Source organism: Carcharodon carcharias, chromosome 13 (genome assembly GCF_017639515.1).
Source record: "Carcharodon carcharias isolate sCarCar2 chromosome 13, sCarCar2.pri, whole genome shotgun sequence".
Lineage (NCBI taxonomy): Eukaryota > Metazoa > Chordata > Chondrichthyes > Lamniformes > Lamnidae > Carcharodon > Carcharodon carcharias.
Window position 1 is genome coordinate 61,889,891 of NC_054479.1, and position 20,355 is coordinate 61,910,245.

The following is a 20,355-nucleotide window of genomic DNA, read 5'->3' on the forward strand; positions in this document are numbered from 1 at the left end:
GGACCCGAGGGCACAGCCTCAGAGTAAAGGGAAGACCTTTTAGAACAGAGATGAGGAGAAACTTCTTTAGCCAGAGAGTGGTGAATCTGTGGAATTCATTGCCACAGAAGGCTGTGGAGGCCAGATCATTGAGTGTATTGAAGACCGAGATAGATAGGTTCTTGATTGGTAAGGGGATCAAAGGTTACGGGGAGAAGGCGGGAGAATGGGGTTGAGAAACTTATCAGCCATGATGGAATGGCGGAGCAGACTCGATGGGCCTATTGGCCTAATTTCTGCTCCTCTGTCTTATGGTCTTATGGTCTTAGCCTATTTTATGGTACTTTGTCAGATGCCTTTTGAAAGTCTACTTCCACAACTTCAGCTGCACGACCTTCATCAAAGAACTCCGTCAAGTTGACCAAATACAATTTGCCTTTAACATCCATGGTGACTTTCATTTTATTAATGCAGCATTCCTAGTGCCAGTTAATTGTGTCCCAAATTATTGTCTTTAAATGTTTGCTCACCATCAATGTTAGCTGACTGGGCTATAGTTACTGGGTTTATTCCTCTCCCATTTTTCCAATCCTCTTGTTTTCTGACAACATTCACATGTCTAAAGAGGATTGGAAGATTGTGGTCAGAGCCTCCACAATTTCTACCCCTTACTTTCCTCAGCAGACTAGCATGCATCCCATTTAAACTGTGAGCCTTTCTACTTTGAGCATTACCACCCTTTCAGGTAACTATCTATTTTTGTTCTATCCTATCCAATATTGCATCCTCCTTTCCTGTGATATTGGTGGCATTTTTACTGAAGCCTGATGTACATTTAGTACTTCAACCATGTCTGTCTCTCCAAAGAGTTCCTTTTTTGGTCCTTATTGGCCCCACCCTTTCTTTAAGTACCCTTTTACTATTTATATTTTTATAAAAGGCAATACAAAAGTCTTTTATGTTACATGCTAATCTATTCTCTCATACTCACTTTGCCCTTATTTTCTTCTTCAGTTTTCCCCTGTATTTTCTGGCTCGGTTCTGTACTGAATTATCAAGCAAGCCTTTAACATAAACTTTTTAAAATTTCATTTTAATTGCTACACATCTTGTCCTGCAGGGACCTCAAACTTTGGGTGATCCCATCTATTTCTAAGTTACTATTTTTTTCTAATGCAGTTTGTTTCTCCCAGTCCTCTGTATACTTGTAACTCCTCGCTAATGCTTTACCCTGCTACCTCTTCCTCTATGAAATTATTCTGTCCTGTGTGCCTGTATTTATAAAGTGAAGGATCCCATTGGCTTTTTTTTTTAAACAGTCTTCCCAACTTGCCCTGGACCTTCATGTGTATGTGTAACCCAGATCACTCGCAGCAACAGCTCAGATTGAAAGCTGGCTTTGGCCTGCCACATTGTGATCGCTTTATTAATATTTTACTGAGTGAGCCTACCAGTTTATGCAGTATTAGATCAAGTGTCGTTGAAGCCTTCATTCCACATCTGTTCCTTTTGCAGCTATGTATTCAGGTGTTGTTGTTTTATCTTTGTTTTTGAATTTTGAAGTTGTTTCTCATGGATCTTCTGGTTTTTGAGTCATGTAGATTTATATTGTGATGTCAGTGCCTATTAAATTGCTTTCACATAGATGGAAGCAGCAGCGTAATGATGCTTGGGACACAGAGCTATGGTTGATTTAACAAATTGTTGCTGTGGGCTAGAGATTTGAACTAAGCAATCAGATTTGGTGATTCCATTGAAATCCCTCACTTGTTTATCTGTCTTACTTTTTGATTTCCTTTTTTTTTCTCTTGATCCTCTTTATCTCTGTAATGGTTTTCTATCTATCTAATTTCTACAAAATTGGTGCAGACAAGACAGGCTGAATGACCTGTGTGTAAAGATTTTGTGATTCTGTCAAAATTGGAGCTATTGTGAGGATCCTGTGGGCAGAAGCATGACGAAGGTGTGGGAGGGGTCATGAGCAGACTGGGACTTTAATGACAGCATGTGCTCTGCCATGTAAGATAACGGACTAAACTGATGCATGCAAATTGTTCAGTGCAGTAAAGGGCTTGATATCTCGAAGGGTCAAATGGCCACTGCCTCTAAGTCCTATGTTCCTAGGGGACAGTTAAAAAGTAAATTTGACCTAGTAGTGGTTTATGTATCACTCAAAGGGCAATGAAGTAGTAAGAGTTACAAAAAAGGTACTTGGCACAAACAAACTCTGGTGTAAGTGGAAGTCATTTTGCACATTCAAGGCTCCATAAACAGTGATGAGATGGATGACCTGTTAATCTGGTGATGTTGGTTGAAAGAGGAATCTTGTCTCGGGCATTGACTAATTTCAATAATACATTGGCTCACTATTGGAACGTCTTAATGTCTAACCCAAAGAACAGTACCTCTGACAAAACAGCACTTCTTTTGTACTGCACTTAATGTGTTCCAGTCTTGACATGTAAATGAATTCAAGAGACATTTGGATAGGTTTCAGGAGAGCGATAGAATTGAGAATATGAGGATAAATTCTGCAATTGGATTGAAATTTGGAGATGTAATGCACTCAATTTCCTGATCTACATCCCAATAGGAAAGACTCTATATTGAGAGCTTGCATGATAAAGTGAGCAAGCTTGGTTAAATTGAGGTCAGAAAGCCTTTTTCTCTTCCTCACTGTTCTTATTATGGAGCAAAACAGAGCAGGATGAAATCAACTTGTGCTGTTATGCTATTAGCTTCAACTTTGAATTTTGCTCTGATCTGAATTTTTCTTTTTAGCGACATGTCCATTCACGCATTGGATGTGGATCCAGCAGAGGCTAAAGCTGTTATTGAGGAAGCTCTGGAGCTCCGTAGGAAGAGACAGGCATTAGCAATACAAGAAGAGGAACCAGATCTTCAACTGACACAACCAATATCTCACTTTACGTATGTAATGTTTAACAGACTATTTGTGAAATATATATTTGATCTCTTGTGGGCCTAAAAATTTACCTACTGCACTGCCTCGGACTGTAGATGTGTGTAGGGGGAATGATTTTCATATACATGTTCCTTTGCTTTCAAAGTAGGTAAGTAGTCTGCTATTCAACAATCATGAAGCTGGATAAAATGAGAACATATCTTACCACTGCTTTGTAATGACCTGAACTAATGTGATGCTTTTCTGATGTATTTTGTTAACATTAACACAGGTGTCTATCTGAGGTGCTGGTCCATAACTGGTGTTCTGTGAATGAACTAGGTAGAATTCAGTAAAAGTTTTAGGAAGATGAGCAATTAAAAAAAAGATGAACATCCTCTTAACCCACTTCTGCATTTGTCTTAGGAAAAGCTCTCTCACGAAATGCCATTTTAACGTCACAGGCTATGGGTGATGCTGCTTCTGGCATTCCGCTGTGTTGCACATAGTTGTCTTGATTACATGTTGAAACTTTGGGAACAATACTCACTGTTGGTATATTGCCTTCAATGCTGCTCTCTGGACATTTGTCAGCCTTCTGGTAAAGTTATAGGTTGACATTGCATAGTTCCTGATTATTATTGCTACATTTTCACAGTGCTTGATAAAGTTGACAGTCTGGTTCTGGAATTGTTGAAAATTTACCAGTCATTGCTCTCTGTCCCTTTCTTCATTTTGCATCCTCCACACCCTTTCAGCCCATCTATGCCTGGGTTTTTCAGGGAAACTGTTTTACAAACACTAACCTGATCGTATTTTGATAGAGTTCTGTCTTGCCATATACAACATCTGCCTGCATAGTGTGTATATGGTCTAGTCCGGAACTGGAGTGCTAGTTGGCTTTCCCCATGTTAGCAATTATATTCCTTGCTGCAAGAACTATGATCATCCTCTGGCTTCTTGCTGAAACTCTAGGTTAGAATTTTTAAATTCTTTCATGGGATGAGGGCGTCGCTGGCTGGACCAGCGTTATTGCCCATCTCTAATTGCCCTCGAGAAGGTGGTGGTGAGCTGCCACCATTAACTGCTGCAGTCCATGTGGTGTAGGTACACCCATAATGCTGTTAGGAAGGGAGTTCCAGAATTTTGACTTACCAATAGTGAAGGAATGGCGATATATTTCCAAGTCAGAATGGTGAGTGACTTAGAGGAGAACTTGCAGGTGGTGGTGTTCCCATATGCCTGCTGCCCTTGTCCTTCTGGGTAGTAGAGGTCATCATTGAAAGGTACTGTTTAAGGAGCCTTGGTGAGTTGCTGCAGTGTATCTTGTAGATGGTGTACACTGCTACCACTGTGCATTGGTGGTAAAGGGAGTGGATGTTCACAGTGGTGGATGGTGTGCTAATCAAGCGGGCTCCTTTGTCTTGGAAAGTGTGGAGCTCCTTGAGTGTTGTTGCAACTGCACTCCATCTAGGCAAATTGGGAGTATCCCATCACACTCCTGGCTTATGTCTTGTTGATGGTGGACAGTCCTTGGGGAGTCAGGAGTTGAGTTACTCACCACTAAATTCCCAGCCTCTGACCTGCTCTTGTAGCCACAGCATTTGTATGGATGGTCCAGTTAAGTTTCTGATCAATGGTAACCCCCAGGAGGTTGATGGTCGGGAATTCAGCGATCGTGGTAGTGTTCCCATGTATCTGTTTAACATCTGTTAACATACATCCTCCACCTCCTCCCATTCCACTATTAGGTAGCCTGTAGTATACCTCTATTAGAATGATTAATCCCGTATCCTTTATTTTAGTACACGTGGATTCCGTTTCCAACCTTCCATTAATTATATCTCTTCTTCCTAATGCCATCATGTTATCCATATTTGGTAGTTACTAGAACCTCCCTCTTACTTCCCTATCCTTTCTGATTATGTTGTAATCACCAATATTTAATTGCATGTCCTGTTCTTTATGCAGCCATTTTTCAGTTATTGATACTTCATCTTGTTCCATGTTACAGGATATTGCCTCCAGTTCCCAGGTTTTATTTTCAATGATGTGTGCATTGCTGTACAAGTGATTTAATGTATCGTTCATTGTTCCTTTTATTTTAATTTTAACAGTCCTTTTTATACTGCTGTTTTATAACTCTATTTGTTCCCTGATGCTTTATTTACCCCTGATCCTTAACTTGTTCTGACCTTAACTCCCATCTCCTATTTCTTTTGTCTTCACATTTTACCAGGTCCATCCCCTTTTCTTACTAGTTTGAAGCCTTATCAACAGACTTATTTATGCTTTCTGCTGCACCTGGAAATGATACCATGCTGATATATAATGCTATTTATATGCACAACTGTTTAAACGTCTCCATGTTTCAACATGTATCTGTAAGGAGTGTATGAGTAAAAATATAATGTGAATGAAGCAAATACAAGCAGAATTTTAAGAGCACTTCATACAAAGTAATTCCAAAGTCAGGTGCTAGGAGCTACATAAGGTGGGGAGAATAGTTGTCTTTCTATCCCTCTTTTTTCTAGAAGCTGGTACCTGCTCAGCGCTGCATCTTGATTGAATTGCCAAATGAACCAAGAGACACAATTGTGATTTATCACTGTCAAAACTTATAGAAACACTTGTGAACTGTACTAATGAAAGACCACTTGTGAATTGTACTAATGAAAGACCAATGTTTCAATTCCTGCAGGTAACAAAGTCATTTAATACATTGCGCTTTCTTTTTATAGGTGGAGATGCCTGGGTGAGAGTTTATTAGCTACGTACATGCACTTGACGTCTTCTGAGCCGCCTCACCCCAGCCTTGGTAGGATGATAGATCTTTGCATGTACAGAGATCCTTCCCAACATCTCTTGACATCACCAACAGGCACTCCTGTGAGCGTCATCCAGCCCAATCCCACTACTTCAAATCCTGCACCAGTAGTGACAGCGCCAACAATGCCAGCACCAGCTGTGGTTACGCCAGCAGCTCCAACTCCTGTTCCAAGTGTGGCAGAAAGTTTAGCAGTACAAGGTTAGTCTGAATACCAATATATTTGTGATGTGAAAAATAGTAGAATACAGCAGGTTTTGAAGTGGTAGAAGTTGTAGCCTTTGAGCGGGTATAGTTGTATTTTTCCTGGTAGTGAATGGATTTGTTCTAGAATGCCTCCCTGTTGTATTAATTGCAATGGTTCTAATTAAACTGTTTGATCAGTCAACAATCAGTACATTGTTATATGCCAATATCTTCAAGAGCATGAAATAGGAGGAGGAGTAGACCATAGGCCTATTGAGCCTGCTTCGCCATTCAAAATGATCATAGCTGATCTTGGGCTTCAACTCCATTTTCCTCCACAAGGGGAAACATCCTCACAGCTTCCACCTTGTCAAGTCCTTTCAGGATCTGATACGTTTCAAGAAGATCACCTTTCATTCTTCTAACATTAACTCAGTTTCCCTCCCTCCACAGATGCCGCCAGACCAGCTGAGTATTTCCAGCATTTTCTGTTTTTATTCCACCCTATTTCATCCTTTTCTGAAAGGAAAAATTGGCACTTCTGACGTCATCCTTGTAAACCTTTTTTGCATCCTCTCCAGTGCCTCTATTTCCTTTTCTAATATGGCGATTTGATGTTGAACTAGTCACATCTGTCAATTACTGGTAATGATTCTGTTACCTTTATTTTCAGAAACATTTACAAGTGCCTTGTATACCCTTGTAAAAGTCAAGGTTCCAAAACTAAATCCTTAGCCAAAAAAGTAGAGGGTTAACTTTTACACAACTAATAGTTTTGAGGGGTTGAAATCCACCTTCTCCCATCACCTCAGTATCGCAGAATTACAAGGTCTGAGACTGTGAGCAGGGTAGGCAGAAACAACGTAGTGCAAAAGGAGCCTCATCTGTGTAGAGTTGCGCAGACATGAGCGGAATAGCAGTTCTATGATTCTATCAATGAGTAGGTTTGCACCAGAGTGAATCTGACTTCAGCAGCGAATGAAGCTGAGAGTTTGATGATAATCCGATGATGCCAAATTGTATAAGTAGATTGTGCTTTCCTCTGTCCCCCTGACCCAAGAAAGTTGTGGCATATTCAGCATTTGTGAGTGTACCCAAGAGTAGTTGCAGCCATGGTTATAAAGCTTAAGAGCTTAGGTCCTCCAGTGCCTGTTTACTGGCCAAGTTTCCTAATTGATCTGTTGACCTAGATTTCAAGCCAACGCCTGAGGTGGATTTGGGTCTGTCCAGGATTTGCACTGGTTGTTACAGCTGGTATCTGATTTCTCCAAGCTTGTATCGATATATGTGGGTGTTTTTGCGAAAGATATGCATTTTTTTGTAAGTAAGCACTCAAAGGTAGCAGCCATGAAATGATGTATAGAGTTCGGATACATTTCTGAATAACTGAGTAAATGCAGAGTTCTGAATACTCAAGAAACGCTCGATCTTGTATCAAAGTCTGTCTTTGACATTTAGTTAAAAAATCCAAACTCTCTTTACTTAACACCCACTCGCCGCTGAAGTCAAATTCGCTCGGTGCAAACCTACTCATGATAGAATCATAGGACAGCACACCATCGAAGCCGCTGTTTGGCGCCTCGTGTCTGCGCAACTCTACACAGATGAGGCTCCTTCTGCACTACTTTTTTTCCGCCAACGAGGCGATGGGAGGTGGTGGATTTCAACCCCTCAAAACTATTAGTTGTGTAAAAGTTGACCCTCTACTTTTTTGGATAAGGATTTAGTTTTGGAACCTTGACTTTTACAGGGGGATACAAGGCACTTGTAAATGTTTCTGAAAATAAAGGTAACAGAACCATTAATACAATAATTGATAGGTGTGACGGTTCAACATCAATTTGCCATATTAGAAAAGGAAATAGAGGCACTGGAGAGGATGGAAAAAAGGCTTTCAAGGATGAGGTCAGAAGTGCCAATTTTTCTTTTCAGGAAAGGATGAAACAGGCTGGAATAAAAACAGAAAATGCTGGAAATACACAGCTGGTCTGGTGGCATCTGTGGAGAGAGGGAAACAGAGTTAATGTTAGAAGAATGAAAGGTGATGATCTTGAAACGTATCAGATCCTGAGAGGACTTGACAATGTGGAAGCTGTGAGGTTTCCCCTTGTGGAGGAATCTGGAACTAGGGGACACAGTTCAAAGATTAGGTGTTTCCCATTTAAGATTGAGATGAGATTTTGTTTTCTCTGAGCGCCGTTAGTTTGTGGAATTCTCTTCCCCAGAGAGCAGTAGAGGCTGGGTTATTGAATATATTCAAGGCTGAGTTTGATTTTTGTTCGACAAGGGAGTCTAGGGTTATGGGGGACAGGCAGGAAAGTGGAGTTGAGATCACAATCAGGTAAGTCACAATCTTATCAAATGGCGACGCAGGGCTGGTATAGCTGAATGACCTACTCCTCCTAATTCTTGTGCTCTTGTATTGTGTTCTTGTGTGTTTTTCAGACCTGTGACCTTTTATCAGAAGCACTAGTATCTTGCACCAAAAAGCAGTAGATTTTACAACAGACCGGTGATGGTGATTGGAACACAACTGGTTCTGTTGGAAGATGCTGTCAGATTTATTGAGCTTTTCCAGCATTTTATGTTTCTTTTTCCAATTTATAACATTTGCAATATTCTGCTTTTGAAATGGACTGGGTCTTTTTCCTCTTGCATAGTGAAGGCTGAGTAATGACTTAAATGTCTTTAAAATTATGGACCATTTTGATAGACAGAGTGTTTCCACTCGTGTTGAGATCCACAAGAGACGATCAATTAAGTAGTCCAGAAATCTGATAGGGAGTTGAGAAAACTTGCGTGGAGAGTGGAGAAAATGTAGAACTCGTGATCCCAAGGAGTAATTGAGGTGAATAGTATTGATGCATTTAAGGGGAGGCTAGATAAGAATATGAGGGAGAAGGGAATAGAGGACTATGCTGGTTCAATAAGGATGACAGGAGGGCATACTAGGAATAGCACCGGGCTGTAAGTTTTTTGGGGGTATTTTAACCCCAAATCCATGCACCTGTACTCGCTTAATACTAATTTGTTCTTTTAAGACTTTAACCATTCAGGCAATAAGAGACAATGTAGTGATGTAACTCAGGAAACGTTTATTAAGCAACAAAAGTAATACTTAACAAGCTAGGCAGTGACTTTACTGGCTTAATGTGATTCAGGTGCGAGGGATGACACATGATCATCTGTTTGTCTGTCTCTCTCGTGCCTTCTGCTCCCAATTGGAACATAGTCTCCAGTTTCCCATTCCATGCTTGCCTGGCAACTCAAAGCTGGTGCTTTTTAACTTTTTCCTACCCACGTCCCATGTGCATAATCAGTGATGTTGTTGAATTCTGGTTGGCTCATGCAGTGTATGATCAGTCCCTGATTGCTTTAGGTGGTGCATGATCAATCCCTGATTGGGTTCTTGACGCTTACCGTCATCTGTTGATGTAATTTTTATTGTCCCCTGACTGGCCCTCTAAGGTGTCAATTACTTGTGGGACCATCCCTCTCATTACAGTTTTTTCTGTTATTTCACTTAATTTTATGGCTTTCAGGGACTTGGGAGAAAACGGGGACCTTAGGGTAGTTTTGGTATCTGTTTATTTGAGATGAAAGAGCATGTGATGTCTAGTTCTAATGATTAACATTTTGGACTCATCATTCAAAATGTCTAATTATGTACAGGTATCAATATCGTATGTACTGCAGAACTCTCATTAAGGCAGGCACTTAAGGTGTTTTGGTTAAGAGAACTGCTTTGCCATTCATTATATGTTTTTACAGCATCTACCTGTGCTTGTTATAAGTTCATTAAAAATACTAAACAAGTACAAAGTGGTGCATAGTCTTATAGAATTAACAAAGTTACAGAAATTACATAAAGTCTGTATAAAATACATATAAAATCAGTGCATCAAAGATGATTGGTGTGTTAAAGTTAAGGTAACAAGATGCATATCCAAGATACAGCACAATACATTACATGTTCATAAGGAATAAAAGTCGAGAACCACATAGTTACAGAAGCTGATTACAGAACTTAATTCTAATCTTATTGAACTAAAGATGATTACATATTGTGATGGAAAGTGACTGCTTCTCTTAAATCATCAAAGTTAAATTACGTTAATTTAAGACATAAGGCTGAATGTTTAACACCAGTGTTATTTACACAATAGACCTTTTGAATCTTAGAGAATACAAACTGATAAGGTTTAATTGCTAGGGAGTATGATGGTGTCGGACCAGAACTGTTCACCCTTGATGTCCTTGCATCACTGCCATGTGGTGTTTCTCCACTTGTCAAGTGTGGATGTGACTGCTCACAAAGACCTAGTCATGTGGTGTACTACTGTCCTGCATTGACCACGATTCAGCAGAACATCATGTTGAGTTAATTGATTAGTATTCTTCAGTTATTTGATCATTACACACAACTAAATTATAAACTAAAAGCAAAATATTGCGGATGCTAGAAGCCTGAAATAAAAACAAAATGCTGGAAAAACTCAGCTGGTCTGGCAGCATCCGTGGAGAGAGAAACAGAGTTAACATTTTGAGTCCATAGACTCTTTGGGTAGTCCCCTAAGCTACAAACTAATTGTAAATAACTATTAAATCTAAACTTTCCTACAAGACATTCCTAAAAATAAGGTGCCAACCTTGTAAAACTACAACACAAGACTATAGGCATGCTAAGCAGTGGAAGCAGCATGCTCTGGACAAAGTGAAGCGATCCCACAACCAATGGATTAGATCAAAGCGCTGCAGTGTGATGACATCCATTCATGAATAATGGTACACAATTAAACAACTAATTGGAGGAAGAGGCTCCACAAATATCCCCACCCTCAATGATGGGGGGAGCCCAGCACATTAGTGCAAAAGACAAGGCTGAAACATTTGCAATCATCATCATCAGTCAGAAGTGCCAAGTTGATGATCCATCTGTCTCCCTCTAATGTCCCCAGCATCAGAGATACCAGTCTTCAACCTATTTGATTCACTCCACATGACAGCAAGAAACGGCTGAAGGCACTGGATGCTGCAAAGGCTATGGACTCTTGCAGCCTCCTGACAGTAGTGGAGAAGACTTGTGCTCTAGAGCTCACCGTGTTGCTAGCCAAGCTGTTCCAGTACAGCTATAACACTAGCATTTACCCAACAATGTGAAAAATTGTCCATATATGCCCTGTCTACAAAAAGCAGAACAAATTCAATTCAGGCAATTCCTGCCTTATCAGTCTATTCTTAATCATGAGCAAAGTGATAGAATGTGTCATTGACGGTGCTATCAAGTAGCACTTTCTCAGGAATAATCCACTACGCTCAGTTTGGGTTCCACCAGGGCCATTCGGCTCCTGACCTCATTACAGCTTTGGTGCAAAAATGGACAAAAGCTGAATTCCAAAGATGAGGTGAGAGTGACTGCCCTTTATTTCAAGGTATCATTTGACTGACTGGCATCAAGGAGCCCTAGCAAATTTGAAGTCAGTGGGAATAAGTGAAACCTCTCCTGGTTGAAGTCATTCCTAACACAAAGGAAGATGGTTGGAGTTATTGGAAGCCAATCTCCTCAGCCACAGGACATTACTGCAGGAGTTCCTCCCGGTAGTGTCCTAAGCCCAATCATCTTGAGCTGCTTCGTCAATGGCCTTCCTTCCATCATAAGGTGAGAAGTGGGGATGTTCAATACCATTGACAACTGCTGAGAGTCTGAAGCAGCCAAGTGCCCACGTGCAGCAAGACCCGGATAAAATTCAGGCTTAGATTGTGATGCGAGACTATCATGTTTTTCATAGTCTTATTGCATGCTTATGGGTGTGAGTGGGGAATAGTTCTGTTTGTGTAACTGATTTAATTGAGTTTGAGTCAGATGGACTGCAAGGTTGAAATTACCAGAAGAGCCAAGTGTAAAAAGGATATTCGAAATGCTAATAAGTGATCTAGAGTCGGGTGCGAATGAAATTTGCATTTTAAGATAAGTGGGGAGTTGTTTGATTTTCAAAGGGATGCTAGGATGTTTACAACTAACAAGATAAATAAGGCAAGGTTATTATGTTTATTTTTCCCAAAAGGAAAGAGGCCAAACTGACAACATGAAAGATTTTTATATTATGGGAAAAGTAAATACTTGCCTTTATTAGCCGAGGCATAGAGTATAAGAGCAGGGAGGTTATGTTGGGGCTGTATAAATGCTGGTTAGGCCACAGCTGGAGTACTGTGTGAAGTTCTGGTCACCATTCTATAGGAAGAATGTGATTGTGCTGGACAGATTGCAGAGGAGATTCACCAGGATGTTGCCTTGGCTGGAGTGTTTCAGCTATGAAGCGAGAGACTGGATAGGCTAGGGTTGTTTTCCTTAGAGCAGAGAAAGCTGAGGGGGGACCTGATAGAGGTGTACAAAATTATGAGGGGCACAGATAGGGTAGATAGGAAGAAACTTTTTCCTTTAATGGAGGTGTCAATAACCAGGGGGCATAGATCTAAGGTAAAGGGCAGAAGGTTTAGAGGGGATTTGAAGAAAAAATTTTTTCACCCAGTAGGTGGTTGGAATCTGGAACACACTGCCTGAGGGGGTGGTAGAGGCAGGAACCCTCACAACATTTAAGTACTTAGACAAGCATTTGAAACACCATAGCACACAGGGCTATGGGCCAAGTGCTAGAAAATGGGATTAGAAGAGATAGGTGCTTGATGGCCGCTATGGACACGATGGGCCAAAGGCATCTCCGTTAAGGGGAAAAGTTTATTTCTGTCTACCCTATCTATGTCCCTCATAATTTTGTATACCTCTATCAGGTCCTCCCTCAGCCTTCTCTGCTCTAAGGAAAACAACCCTAGCCAATCCATGTAGAGTTATACAGCCAGTGCTGTATAACTCTATGACTGTATAAATTTCCAGACATGTTGAACAATGGGATTTTACACATTAAAGAAAGAGAAACATATATAAAGACATTATGTGGGATGTGGCCATGTAACATCTTGAAAGGTACACTGTGCAGAGTAGCCTGTAGCAATTTTTTGCAGAAGCCTGCTGTGTCCCGTAACTAGTTGTATTAAAAAGCCTTTGGAATTCCACTGTCGAGTGGGTGTGTATGGTAACGTGAGTCAACCACATTGCTGTGGGCCTGGAGTCACATGTAGGCCAGACCAGGTAAGGACAGCAGATTTCCCTTCCTAAAGGACATTAGTGAACCAGATGGGTTTTTATGACAATTGACAATGGTTTTATGATCATCATTAAATTCTAACTCCAGATATTTATTGAATTCAAATTCCACCGCCTGCCACGGTGGGATTCGAACCCAGGTCCCCAGAGCATTACCCTGGGTCTCTGGATTACCAGTCCAGTGACAATACCACTATGCCACCACTTCTGCATAAATGTTTTAATTTTAAAATCTCTAAATGTGTTAGTGGACACAATTCTCCTAAATTCAGTGCCCGAACCTCCTCGTAATAAATACAAATTGCAAAGCCATTGTGATAGCGTGGCCAAGTTTCCCTTGTGGATTTGATCTGCCTGGCATATATCACCTGCCACATCATAACAATTGATATGTAGCAAGCAGCGTTCATCACATACAAGTGCTAGGCAATGACCATCTCCAACAAGAGAGAATTTAACTTCCTCTCCTTGATATTTAACGGCATTACTATTGCCAAATCTCCCACCATTAACATCCTGGGGGTTACCATTGGCCAGAAATTTAACTGGGCCAGCCATATAAATACCGTGGCAGTAAGGTCAGTTCAGAGGCTGGGAATTCTGCAGCAAGAAACTCATCCCCTGAGTCCCAAAACCTGTTCACAATCTAAAAGACACAAGTCAGGAGTGTGATGGAATACTTGGTCTGGACAAGTGCAGCTCCCGCAACAATCAAGAAACTTGCCACCATCCAGGACAAAAACATCCACTTGATCAGCACCCCATCCACCACCTGAAACATTTGTTTCCTCCACCATTGTGCATCATGGCAGTGGCAGCATTAAGTTGCACTTGCCAGCCTCCTTTGACACGTTACAAACATGCGCCCTCTACCGTCTAGAAAAACAAGGACAGCAGACACATGGGAGCAAGTCACCTTGGAGGTTCCCCTCCAAGTTACATACCATCCTGACTTGGTAGTATATCACTGGTCCTTCACGGTTGTCCAGTCAAAATGCTGGAACTCCCTCCCTAATAGCACTGTGCCTGCACCTATACCACATGAACTACAATAGTTCAAGGGGGCTCAGCACAGTTTTCTCAAGGATAATTGGGAATGAGCAACAAATGCTGGCCTTGCCAGTGACACACTCATTCCATGAAGAAATAAAGGAAAATACACAACCAGGAAGATAGCGACAGATTTCTGAAGGACAGATTAGTGAATGGGCAGATACACAGCAGATGAAATTTGATGAGAAGTGTAAAGTATGAGGAGAGGCAATATAAATTAAATGTGCAATTTGAAAAGGAAATGCAGGAACAGAGTGACATGGGGGTGTGTATATATACTAATCTGAGAACATGATAGGGCAAGTTTAGAAGATGGTTAAAAAAACAAATGGGACCCTTGGCTTTATTAGTCAACACATTGAGTTACATAAAAGCAAGAAAGTTTTGCTAAACCTTTATAAAATGCTGGTTAAATCCCAGCTGGAGTTTTATGTCCAATCCTGAGCATCACACTTTAGGTAGGATATCAGGGCATCAGAGAGACTGTACAAGAGAGAGACGAGAATGGTACCAGGGAGGAGAAAGTTCAGTTATATGGAGAGACTGGAGAAACTGGGATCGTTTTCCTTAGAGCAGATAAGGTTCAGATGAGATTTGCGGGTATTCAAAATCATGAAAGGTTTTGATAGAGTAATGAGGGGCAGAGTGTTTCCAGTGGCTGAATGTTGTTGATGAGGCCAAAGATGTGAAGTGAAGTGGAATAAGGAAATATTTTTACACAGCGAGATGTTGTGATCTGGAATGCATTGCCTGAATGGCTGGTGGAAACAGAAAACCCCTGTCCTATTTTAGTAAGAGCCTTCAAAGGGCAATTGAATAAATACTTAAAAGGAAAAATTTGCAGTAGAGCAGAGGAGTGGAACTAATTGAATAGCTCTACCAAAGAACCAAAGATGATGAGCTGAATGGCCTTTTACTATGCGATGCTCTGATCCTATGATCCCTAGTTGTCCTGTGAAGATGGTAGTGGACTATCACCTTTTTGGATTGATATCTTGTTATTGTTAGATATAACTATGTAAGCTTGCTTCAGAGGAAGTTTACGTTGGGGTGGAAATTCCTTCCTTAAAGCCCATTGGATCTTTATGATAATCTAACAGCATCGTGGTTTTTTTTTTACTGACTATAGGTGCAGAATTTTCTGCCAGACGGTGGGCGAGCCCGACCCAATTGCCAGTGGGCGCGGAGCTGATCGCTGCCAGTGAAGCGGGCCCCACCACCATTTTATGTGGGCGGGTCAATTAAGGCATGCGCACGAAAGAGTGCACATGCAGCCTCAGGGAGATCGCTTCGACTTTTAAAACTATTAAAAATAGAGAAAAGAAAAATCCCTTACATGTCCCCTCATTTGACAATGTCACATGAGTTGGGACGTGTTCATAATTTACAGGACAACTTTATTCCAATTTTTAAAACCCTGCATGAAACCTCATCTCGCGGCTGGATGAGGTTTTATGTTTTCCCTATTTGCTGCCGGGGCTCCTGGCCGACCCGCCAACCTTAAGGTTGGACGGGCAGATCCTTTAATTGGTTAAATGATCCTGTTAATGGCCTCAAATAGCCATTGACTGGTTGGTGGGCCCGCAGCTGATTTTGTTGCAACCCCGCCTTCCTGAAAATTTAAATGGGGCAGGGTGATGTTGGGGGTTCTGCCCGACGTCATCCCGCGTCATTTTACCCGTCAGCGAGTGGGCCCCACCTCCTGCTTGTTGACGGCAAAATTCTGCCCAAGGTCTTTTTAAAAAACTGGAATAAAATTTTCAAAAGGCTATGGTGGGATTTGAACTACTGTTCACTGGATTATTAATCCTGTATTTTTGATTACTCCACCATGATACCTTGCCCTTTATAAGACGTTTCTAGATCCCATAAAAGGGATTTTCTGGTGAGCTTGCTCTTGGAACAAGGCATGTTAAACTTGGAACAAAAATACAAATAGCTGGAAAAACTCAGGTCTGGCAGCATCTGTGGAGAGGAATACAATTAACGTTTCGAGTCCGTATGACACTTCATCAAAACTAAGGAAAAATATAAATGAGGTTAAGTGTGGAAATTGATGCAAAGCGCTTCTAGTGACAGATGTATTGAAGTATTTGCAGTGTTGGTTTCTCAGATCATTCACTATACTTTTTGTTTTGTTAAATTATCCATGTTTAAAGCAGAAGCTTCAATCATGGACAAGGCTAAGAAAGGTTCCAAGAGGAAGCGGATAGCTGATGATGCAGGAGAGCCAGCGAAGCGACGCTCGGCTCGAGTGAGAAACACCAAATGCAAGAAAGAAGAGAAGATTGACTTTCAGGAACTGTTGATCAAATTCCTGCCCTCGAGGTACAGTGGACTTTGAAAATTTTCAAATCTATAAATCCTAAGCAATTAGTGGCTGTTGCTGAATTAACAGAGTAGAGACTGTCCCTGAGCAAACTCCCTCAGGAACATGCCGTACTATTAAAAAAAAAAATCTATTCCTGTATCTACCCATATATCAAGTTCCTAACCTTGTGATTTCCTGATTGAGGGAAAGAAAAGCTTGTTATGTTTGAGAACATGATAGTACAACTGGCGAGAATGGTGAGGTTGAAGGTTGGAGAGATCACAATTGTTTATGGTTACTGCGGGTACCCATTAAACATGTCCACATTCTCCCTTAGGAAGGTGTAACAGTAGAGATATATCTGAATTATGTTCCCTGTTCCTGACTCATTGTCAATAACTGGTTGGGACATTCAGTAGCACCCCATTTTCCCTACTGGAAGAACATTCTATGCGACTATGGCAGCTAGTCCAAAACCCATCCAGGCATCGAAGGTGTGTAAGAAGGAACGTGACCAATAAAACTCAGCAGTCTGTCATATTGGTCAACAGGCCAACCTTGAATAAAATTTCAAACAAATTAAAAAAGAAAATTGTTCTGTGGGATGGAGGGCATACAAAGAAAAGCAATGTGTCTGGAAAATTGTTCTGTGGGATGGAGGGCATAAATATTTCCAGCTTCCTGTTTAAACAAGCATACCATCTAGGGAAAGTATACATATTGTGCAAGAGAAAGCTGGGGACACTTGAAGCATCAATCTCAGTCTCCCTCCCATTCCAAGTTACCGCATTTTGTGAAAATAAGTCGTTCTAGTTGGTGAGGTAAATTTAAGGAAGTAAAGCAGGTTTTTATATATCTTGGGTAAATAGTAATTTAATAGCATAGAACTTGAGTATTGTTGAAAAAAGAGACTTTTTTGTCAAAGCTTTTTGTCTTGCACTCAGGACAGTTCGCAAGAATGCCAAATGCAAAGGGAACAACAGTTTATACTGTATAAGAGAGTGCTGAATGGTTGGCAAGGGGACTGTGGTAGAGCCATTGCCATATAGAATGCACCGGTTCATGGTGACTGACGGTTGACTGACAGTTAACTCCTAAGTATTGTTTGAAATCTAAACCAGGCAGCTTGACTTTGATTGGTCAAGGCATTGCCCTGATGAATGTACGACCGAATGGCTGTCACTTATTTTGTTTAGCTGAAACAGGTGCAATGTATCTACATGTTCTTTCTGCCTGAAAAGAACAGGGCCCTGTGTATTAATAAATGTAGCCTCCAGTACAAGCAAATGCACCACACTGGGAGCCCGACTGACATTCTTAAATTGTTAAAAACAAAAAAACTGCGGATGCTGGAAATCCAAAACAAAAACAGAATTACCTGGAAAAACTCAGCAGGTCTGGCAGCATCGGCAGAGAAGAAAAGAGTTGACGTTTCGAGTCCTCATGACCCTTCGACAGAACTTGCGTTCGAGTCCAAGAAAGAGTTGAAATATAAGCTGGTTTAAGGTGTGTGTGTGGGGGGCGGAGAGATAGAGAGACAAAGAGGTGGAGGGGGGGGTGGGGGTGTGTGGTTGTAGGGACAAACAAGCAGTGATAGAAGCAGATCATCAAAAGATGGCAACGACAAGAGTACAATAGAACACATAGGTGTTAAAATTAAAGTTGGTGATATTATCTAAACGAATGTGCTAATTAAGAATGGATGGTAGGGCACTCAAGGTATAGCTCTAGTGGGTTTTTTATATATAATGGAAATAGGTGGGAAAAGGAAAATCTTTATAATTTATTGGAAAAAAAAAGGAAGGGGGAAACAGAAAGGGGGTGGGGATGGGGGAGGGAGCTTACGACCTAAAGTTGTTGAATTCAATATTCAGTCCAGAAGGCTGTAAAGTCCCTAGTCGGAAGATGAGGTGTTGTTCCTGCAGTTTGCGTTGGGCTTCACTGGAACAATGCAGCAAGCCAAGGACAGACATGTGGGCAAGAGAGCAGGGTGGAGTGTTGAAATGGCAAGCGACAGGGAGGTTTGGGTCATTCTTGCGGACAGACCGCAGGTGTTCTGCAAAGCGGTCGCCCAGTTTACGTTTGGTCTCTCCAATGTAGAGGAGACCACATTGGGAGCAACGGATGCAGTAGACTAAGTTGGGGGAAATGCAAGTGAAATGCTGCTTCACTTGAAAGGAGTGTTTGGGTCCTTGGACGGTGAGGAGAGAGGAAGTGAAGGGGCAGGTGTTCCATTTTTTGCGTGGGCATGGGGTGGTGCCATAGGAGGGGGTTGAGGAGTAGGGGGTGATGGAGGAGTGGACCAGGGTGTCCCGGAGGGAGCGATCCCTACGGAATGCCGATAAGGGGGGTGAAGGGAAGATGTGTTTGGTGGTGGCATCATGCTGGAGTTGGCGGAAATGGCGGAGGATGATCCTTTGAATGCGGAGGCTGGTGGGGTGATAAGTGAGGACAAGGGGGACCCTATCATGTTTCTGGGAGGGAGGAGAAGGCGTGAGGGCGGATGCGCGGGAGATGGGCCGGACACGGTTGAGGGCCCTGTCAACGACCGTGGGTGGAAAACCTCGGTTAAGGAAGAAGGAGGACATGTCAGAGGAACTGTTTTTGAATGTAGCATCATCGGAACAGATGCGACGGAGGCGAAGGAATTGAGAGAATGGGATGGAGTCCTTACAGGAAGCAGGGTGTGAGGAGCTGTAGTCGAGATAGCTGTGGGAGTCGGTGGGTTTGTAATGGATATTGGTGGACAGTCTATCACCAGAGATTGAGACAGAGAGGTCAAGGAAGGGAAGGGAAGTGTCAGAGATGGACCACGTGAAAATGATGGAGGGGTGGAGATTGGAAGCAAAATTAATAAATTTTTCCAAGTCCTGACGAGAGCATGAAGCGGCACCGAAGTAATCATCGATGTACCGGAGAAAGAGTTGTGGAAGGGGGCCGGAGTAGGACTGCAACAAGGAATGTTCCACATACCCCATAAAGAGACAGGCATAGCTGGGGCCCATGCGGGTACCCATAGCCACACCTTTTATTTGGAGAAAGTGAGAGGAGTTGAAGGAGAAATTGTTCAGTGTGAGAACAAGTTCAGCCAGACGGAGGAGGGTAGTGGTGGATGGGGATTGTTCGGGCCTCTGTTCGAGGAAGAAGCTAAGGGCCCTCAGACCATCCTGGTGGGGGATGGAGGTGTAGAGGGATTGGACGTCCATGGTGAAGAGGAAGCGGTAGGGGCCAGGGAACTGGAAATTGTTGATGTGACGTAAGGTGTCAGAGGAATCACGGATGTAGGTGGGAAGGGACTGGACAAGGGGAGAGAGAAGGGAGTCAAGATAACGAGAAATGAGTTCTGTGGGGCAGGAGCAAGCTGAGACGATTGGTCTACCGGGACAGTTCTGTTTGTGGATTTTGGAATTGTTGCCAGCATAATGCTTAGCACGCTGAGGATTATTTAGCAAATGTTGTCCAATCGTGGAATCACATCTAATGTTGGACATTGTTTTAAGTTTTGCAAGGACAGGCTGGGTGGGTACAGTCTGTACCTTGCCCGTTCCGAACGGTCGAAGGGACGTGCTGTTTGATACAATCCGTCAGCCTTTGGGATGTATGGCCTACGTACCTAGCATCACACTGGCACTAAAATTCATATATCACATTACTCAATCGTGTGATAGGCCGAACATCTTTTTGGCTTGACAGCAGCATCCTGTTCGTGGTGAATATCACTGTGTTGCTATTGCATTGTAGCTGCATGAAACAGCTAGCTTCACCTGTTGCTCAGATTTTTGAGATACTTTGCCCTTCCAGGGTTATCTGTGGTAGGCTTGGCACTTTCAGGGCCAAAAGTGACGGCCTTAGGCCTGTTCATGAGCTTGCGTGATGTACAGTGCAAAATGACCTGACCAGGGTAGCCATTATCCTGCAGGATGCCTTTGATG

At 42.1% G+C, this 20,355-nt stretch overlaps 1 protein-coding gene across 3 annotated transcripts in view; it reads left to right on the forward strand.

Moving 5' to 3' along the window:
* cabin1 (calcineurin binding protein 1) overlaps positions 1-20,355 on the forward strand; it is a 589,218-nt gene that overhangs the window by 45,887 nt on the left and 522,976 nt on the right. For 2 of the 3 annotated variants that reach the window (XM_041202355.1, XM_041202357.1), the window contains exons 7-9: positions 2,761-2,910; positions 5,626-5,912; positions 16,272-16,440. In XM_041202355.1, coding sequence (XP_041058289.1) covers positions 2,761-2,910; positions 5,626-5,912; positions 16,272-16,440 — 606 coding nt within the window. The remainder of the gene's footprint in view (positions 1-2,760; positions 2,911-5,625; positions 5,913-16,271; positions 16,441-20,355) is intronic. The other variant, XM_041202356.1, reaches the window with a different exon arrangement.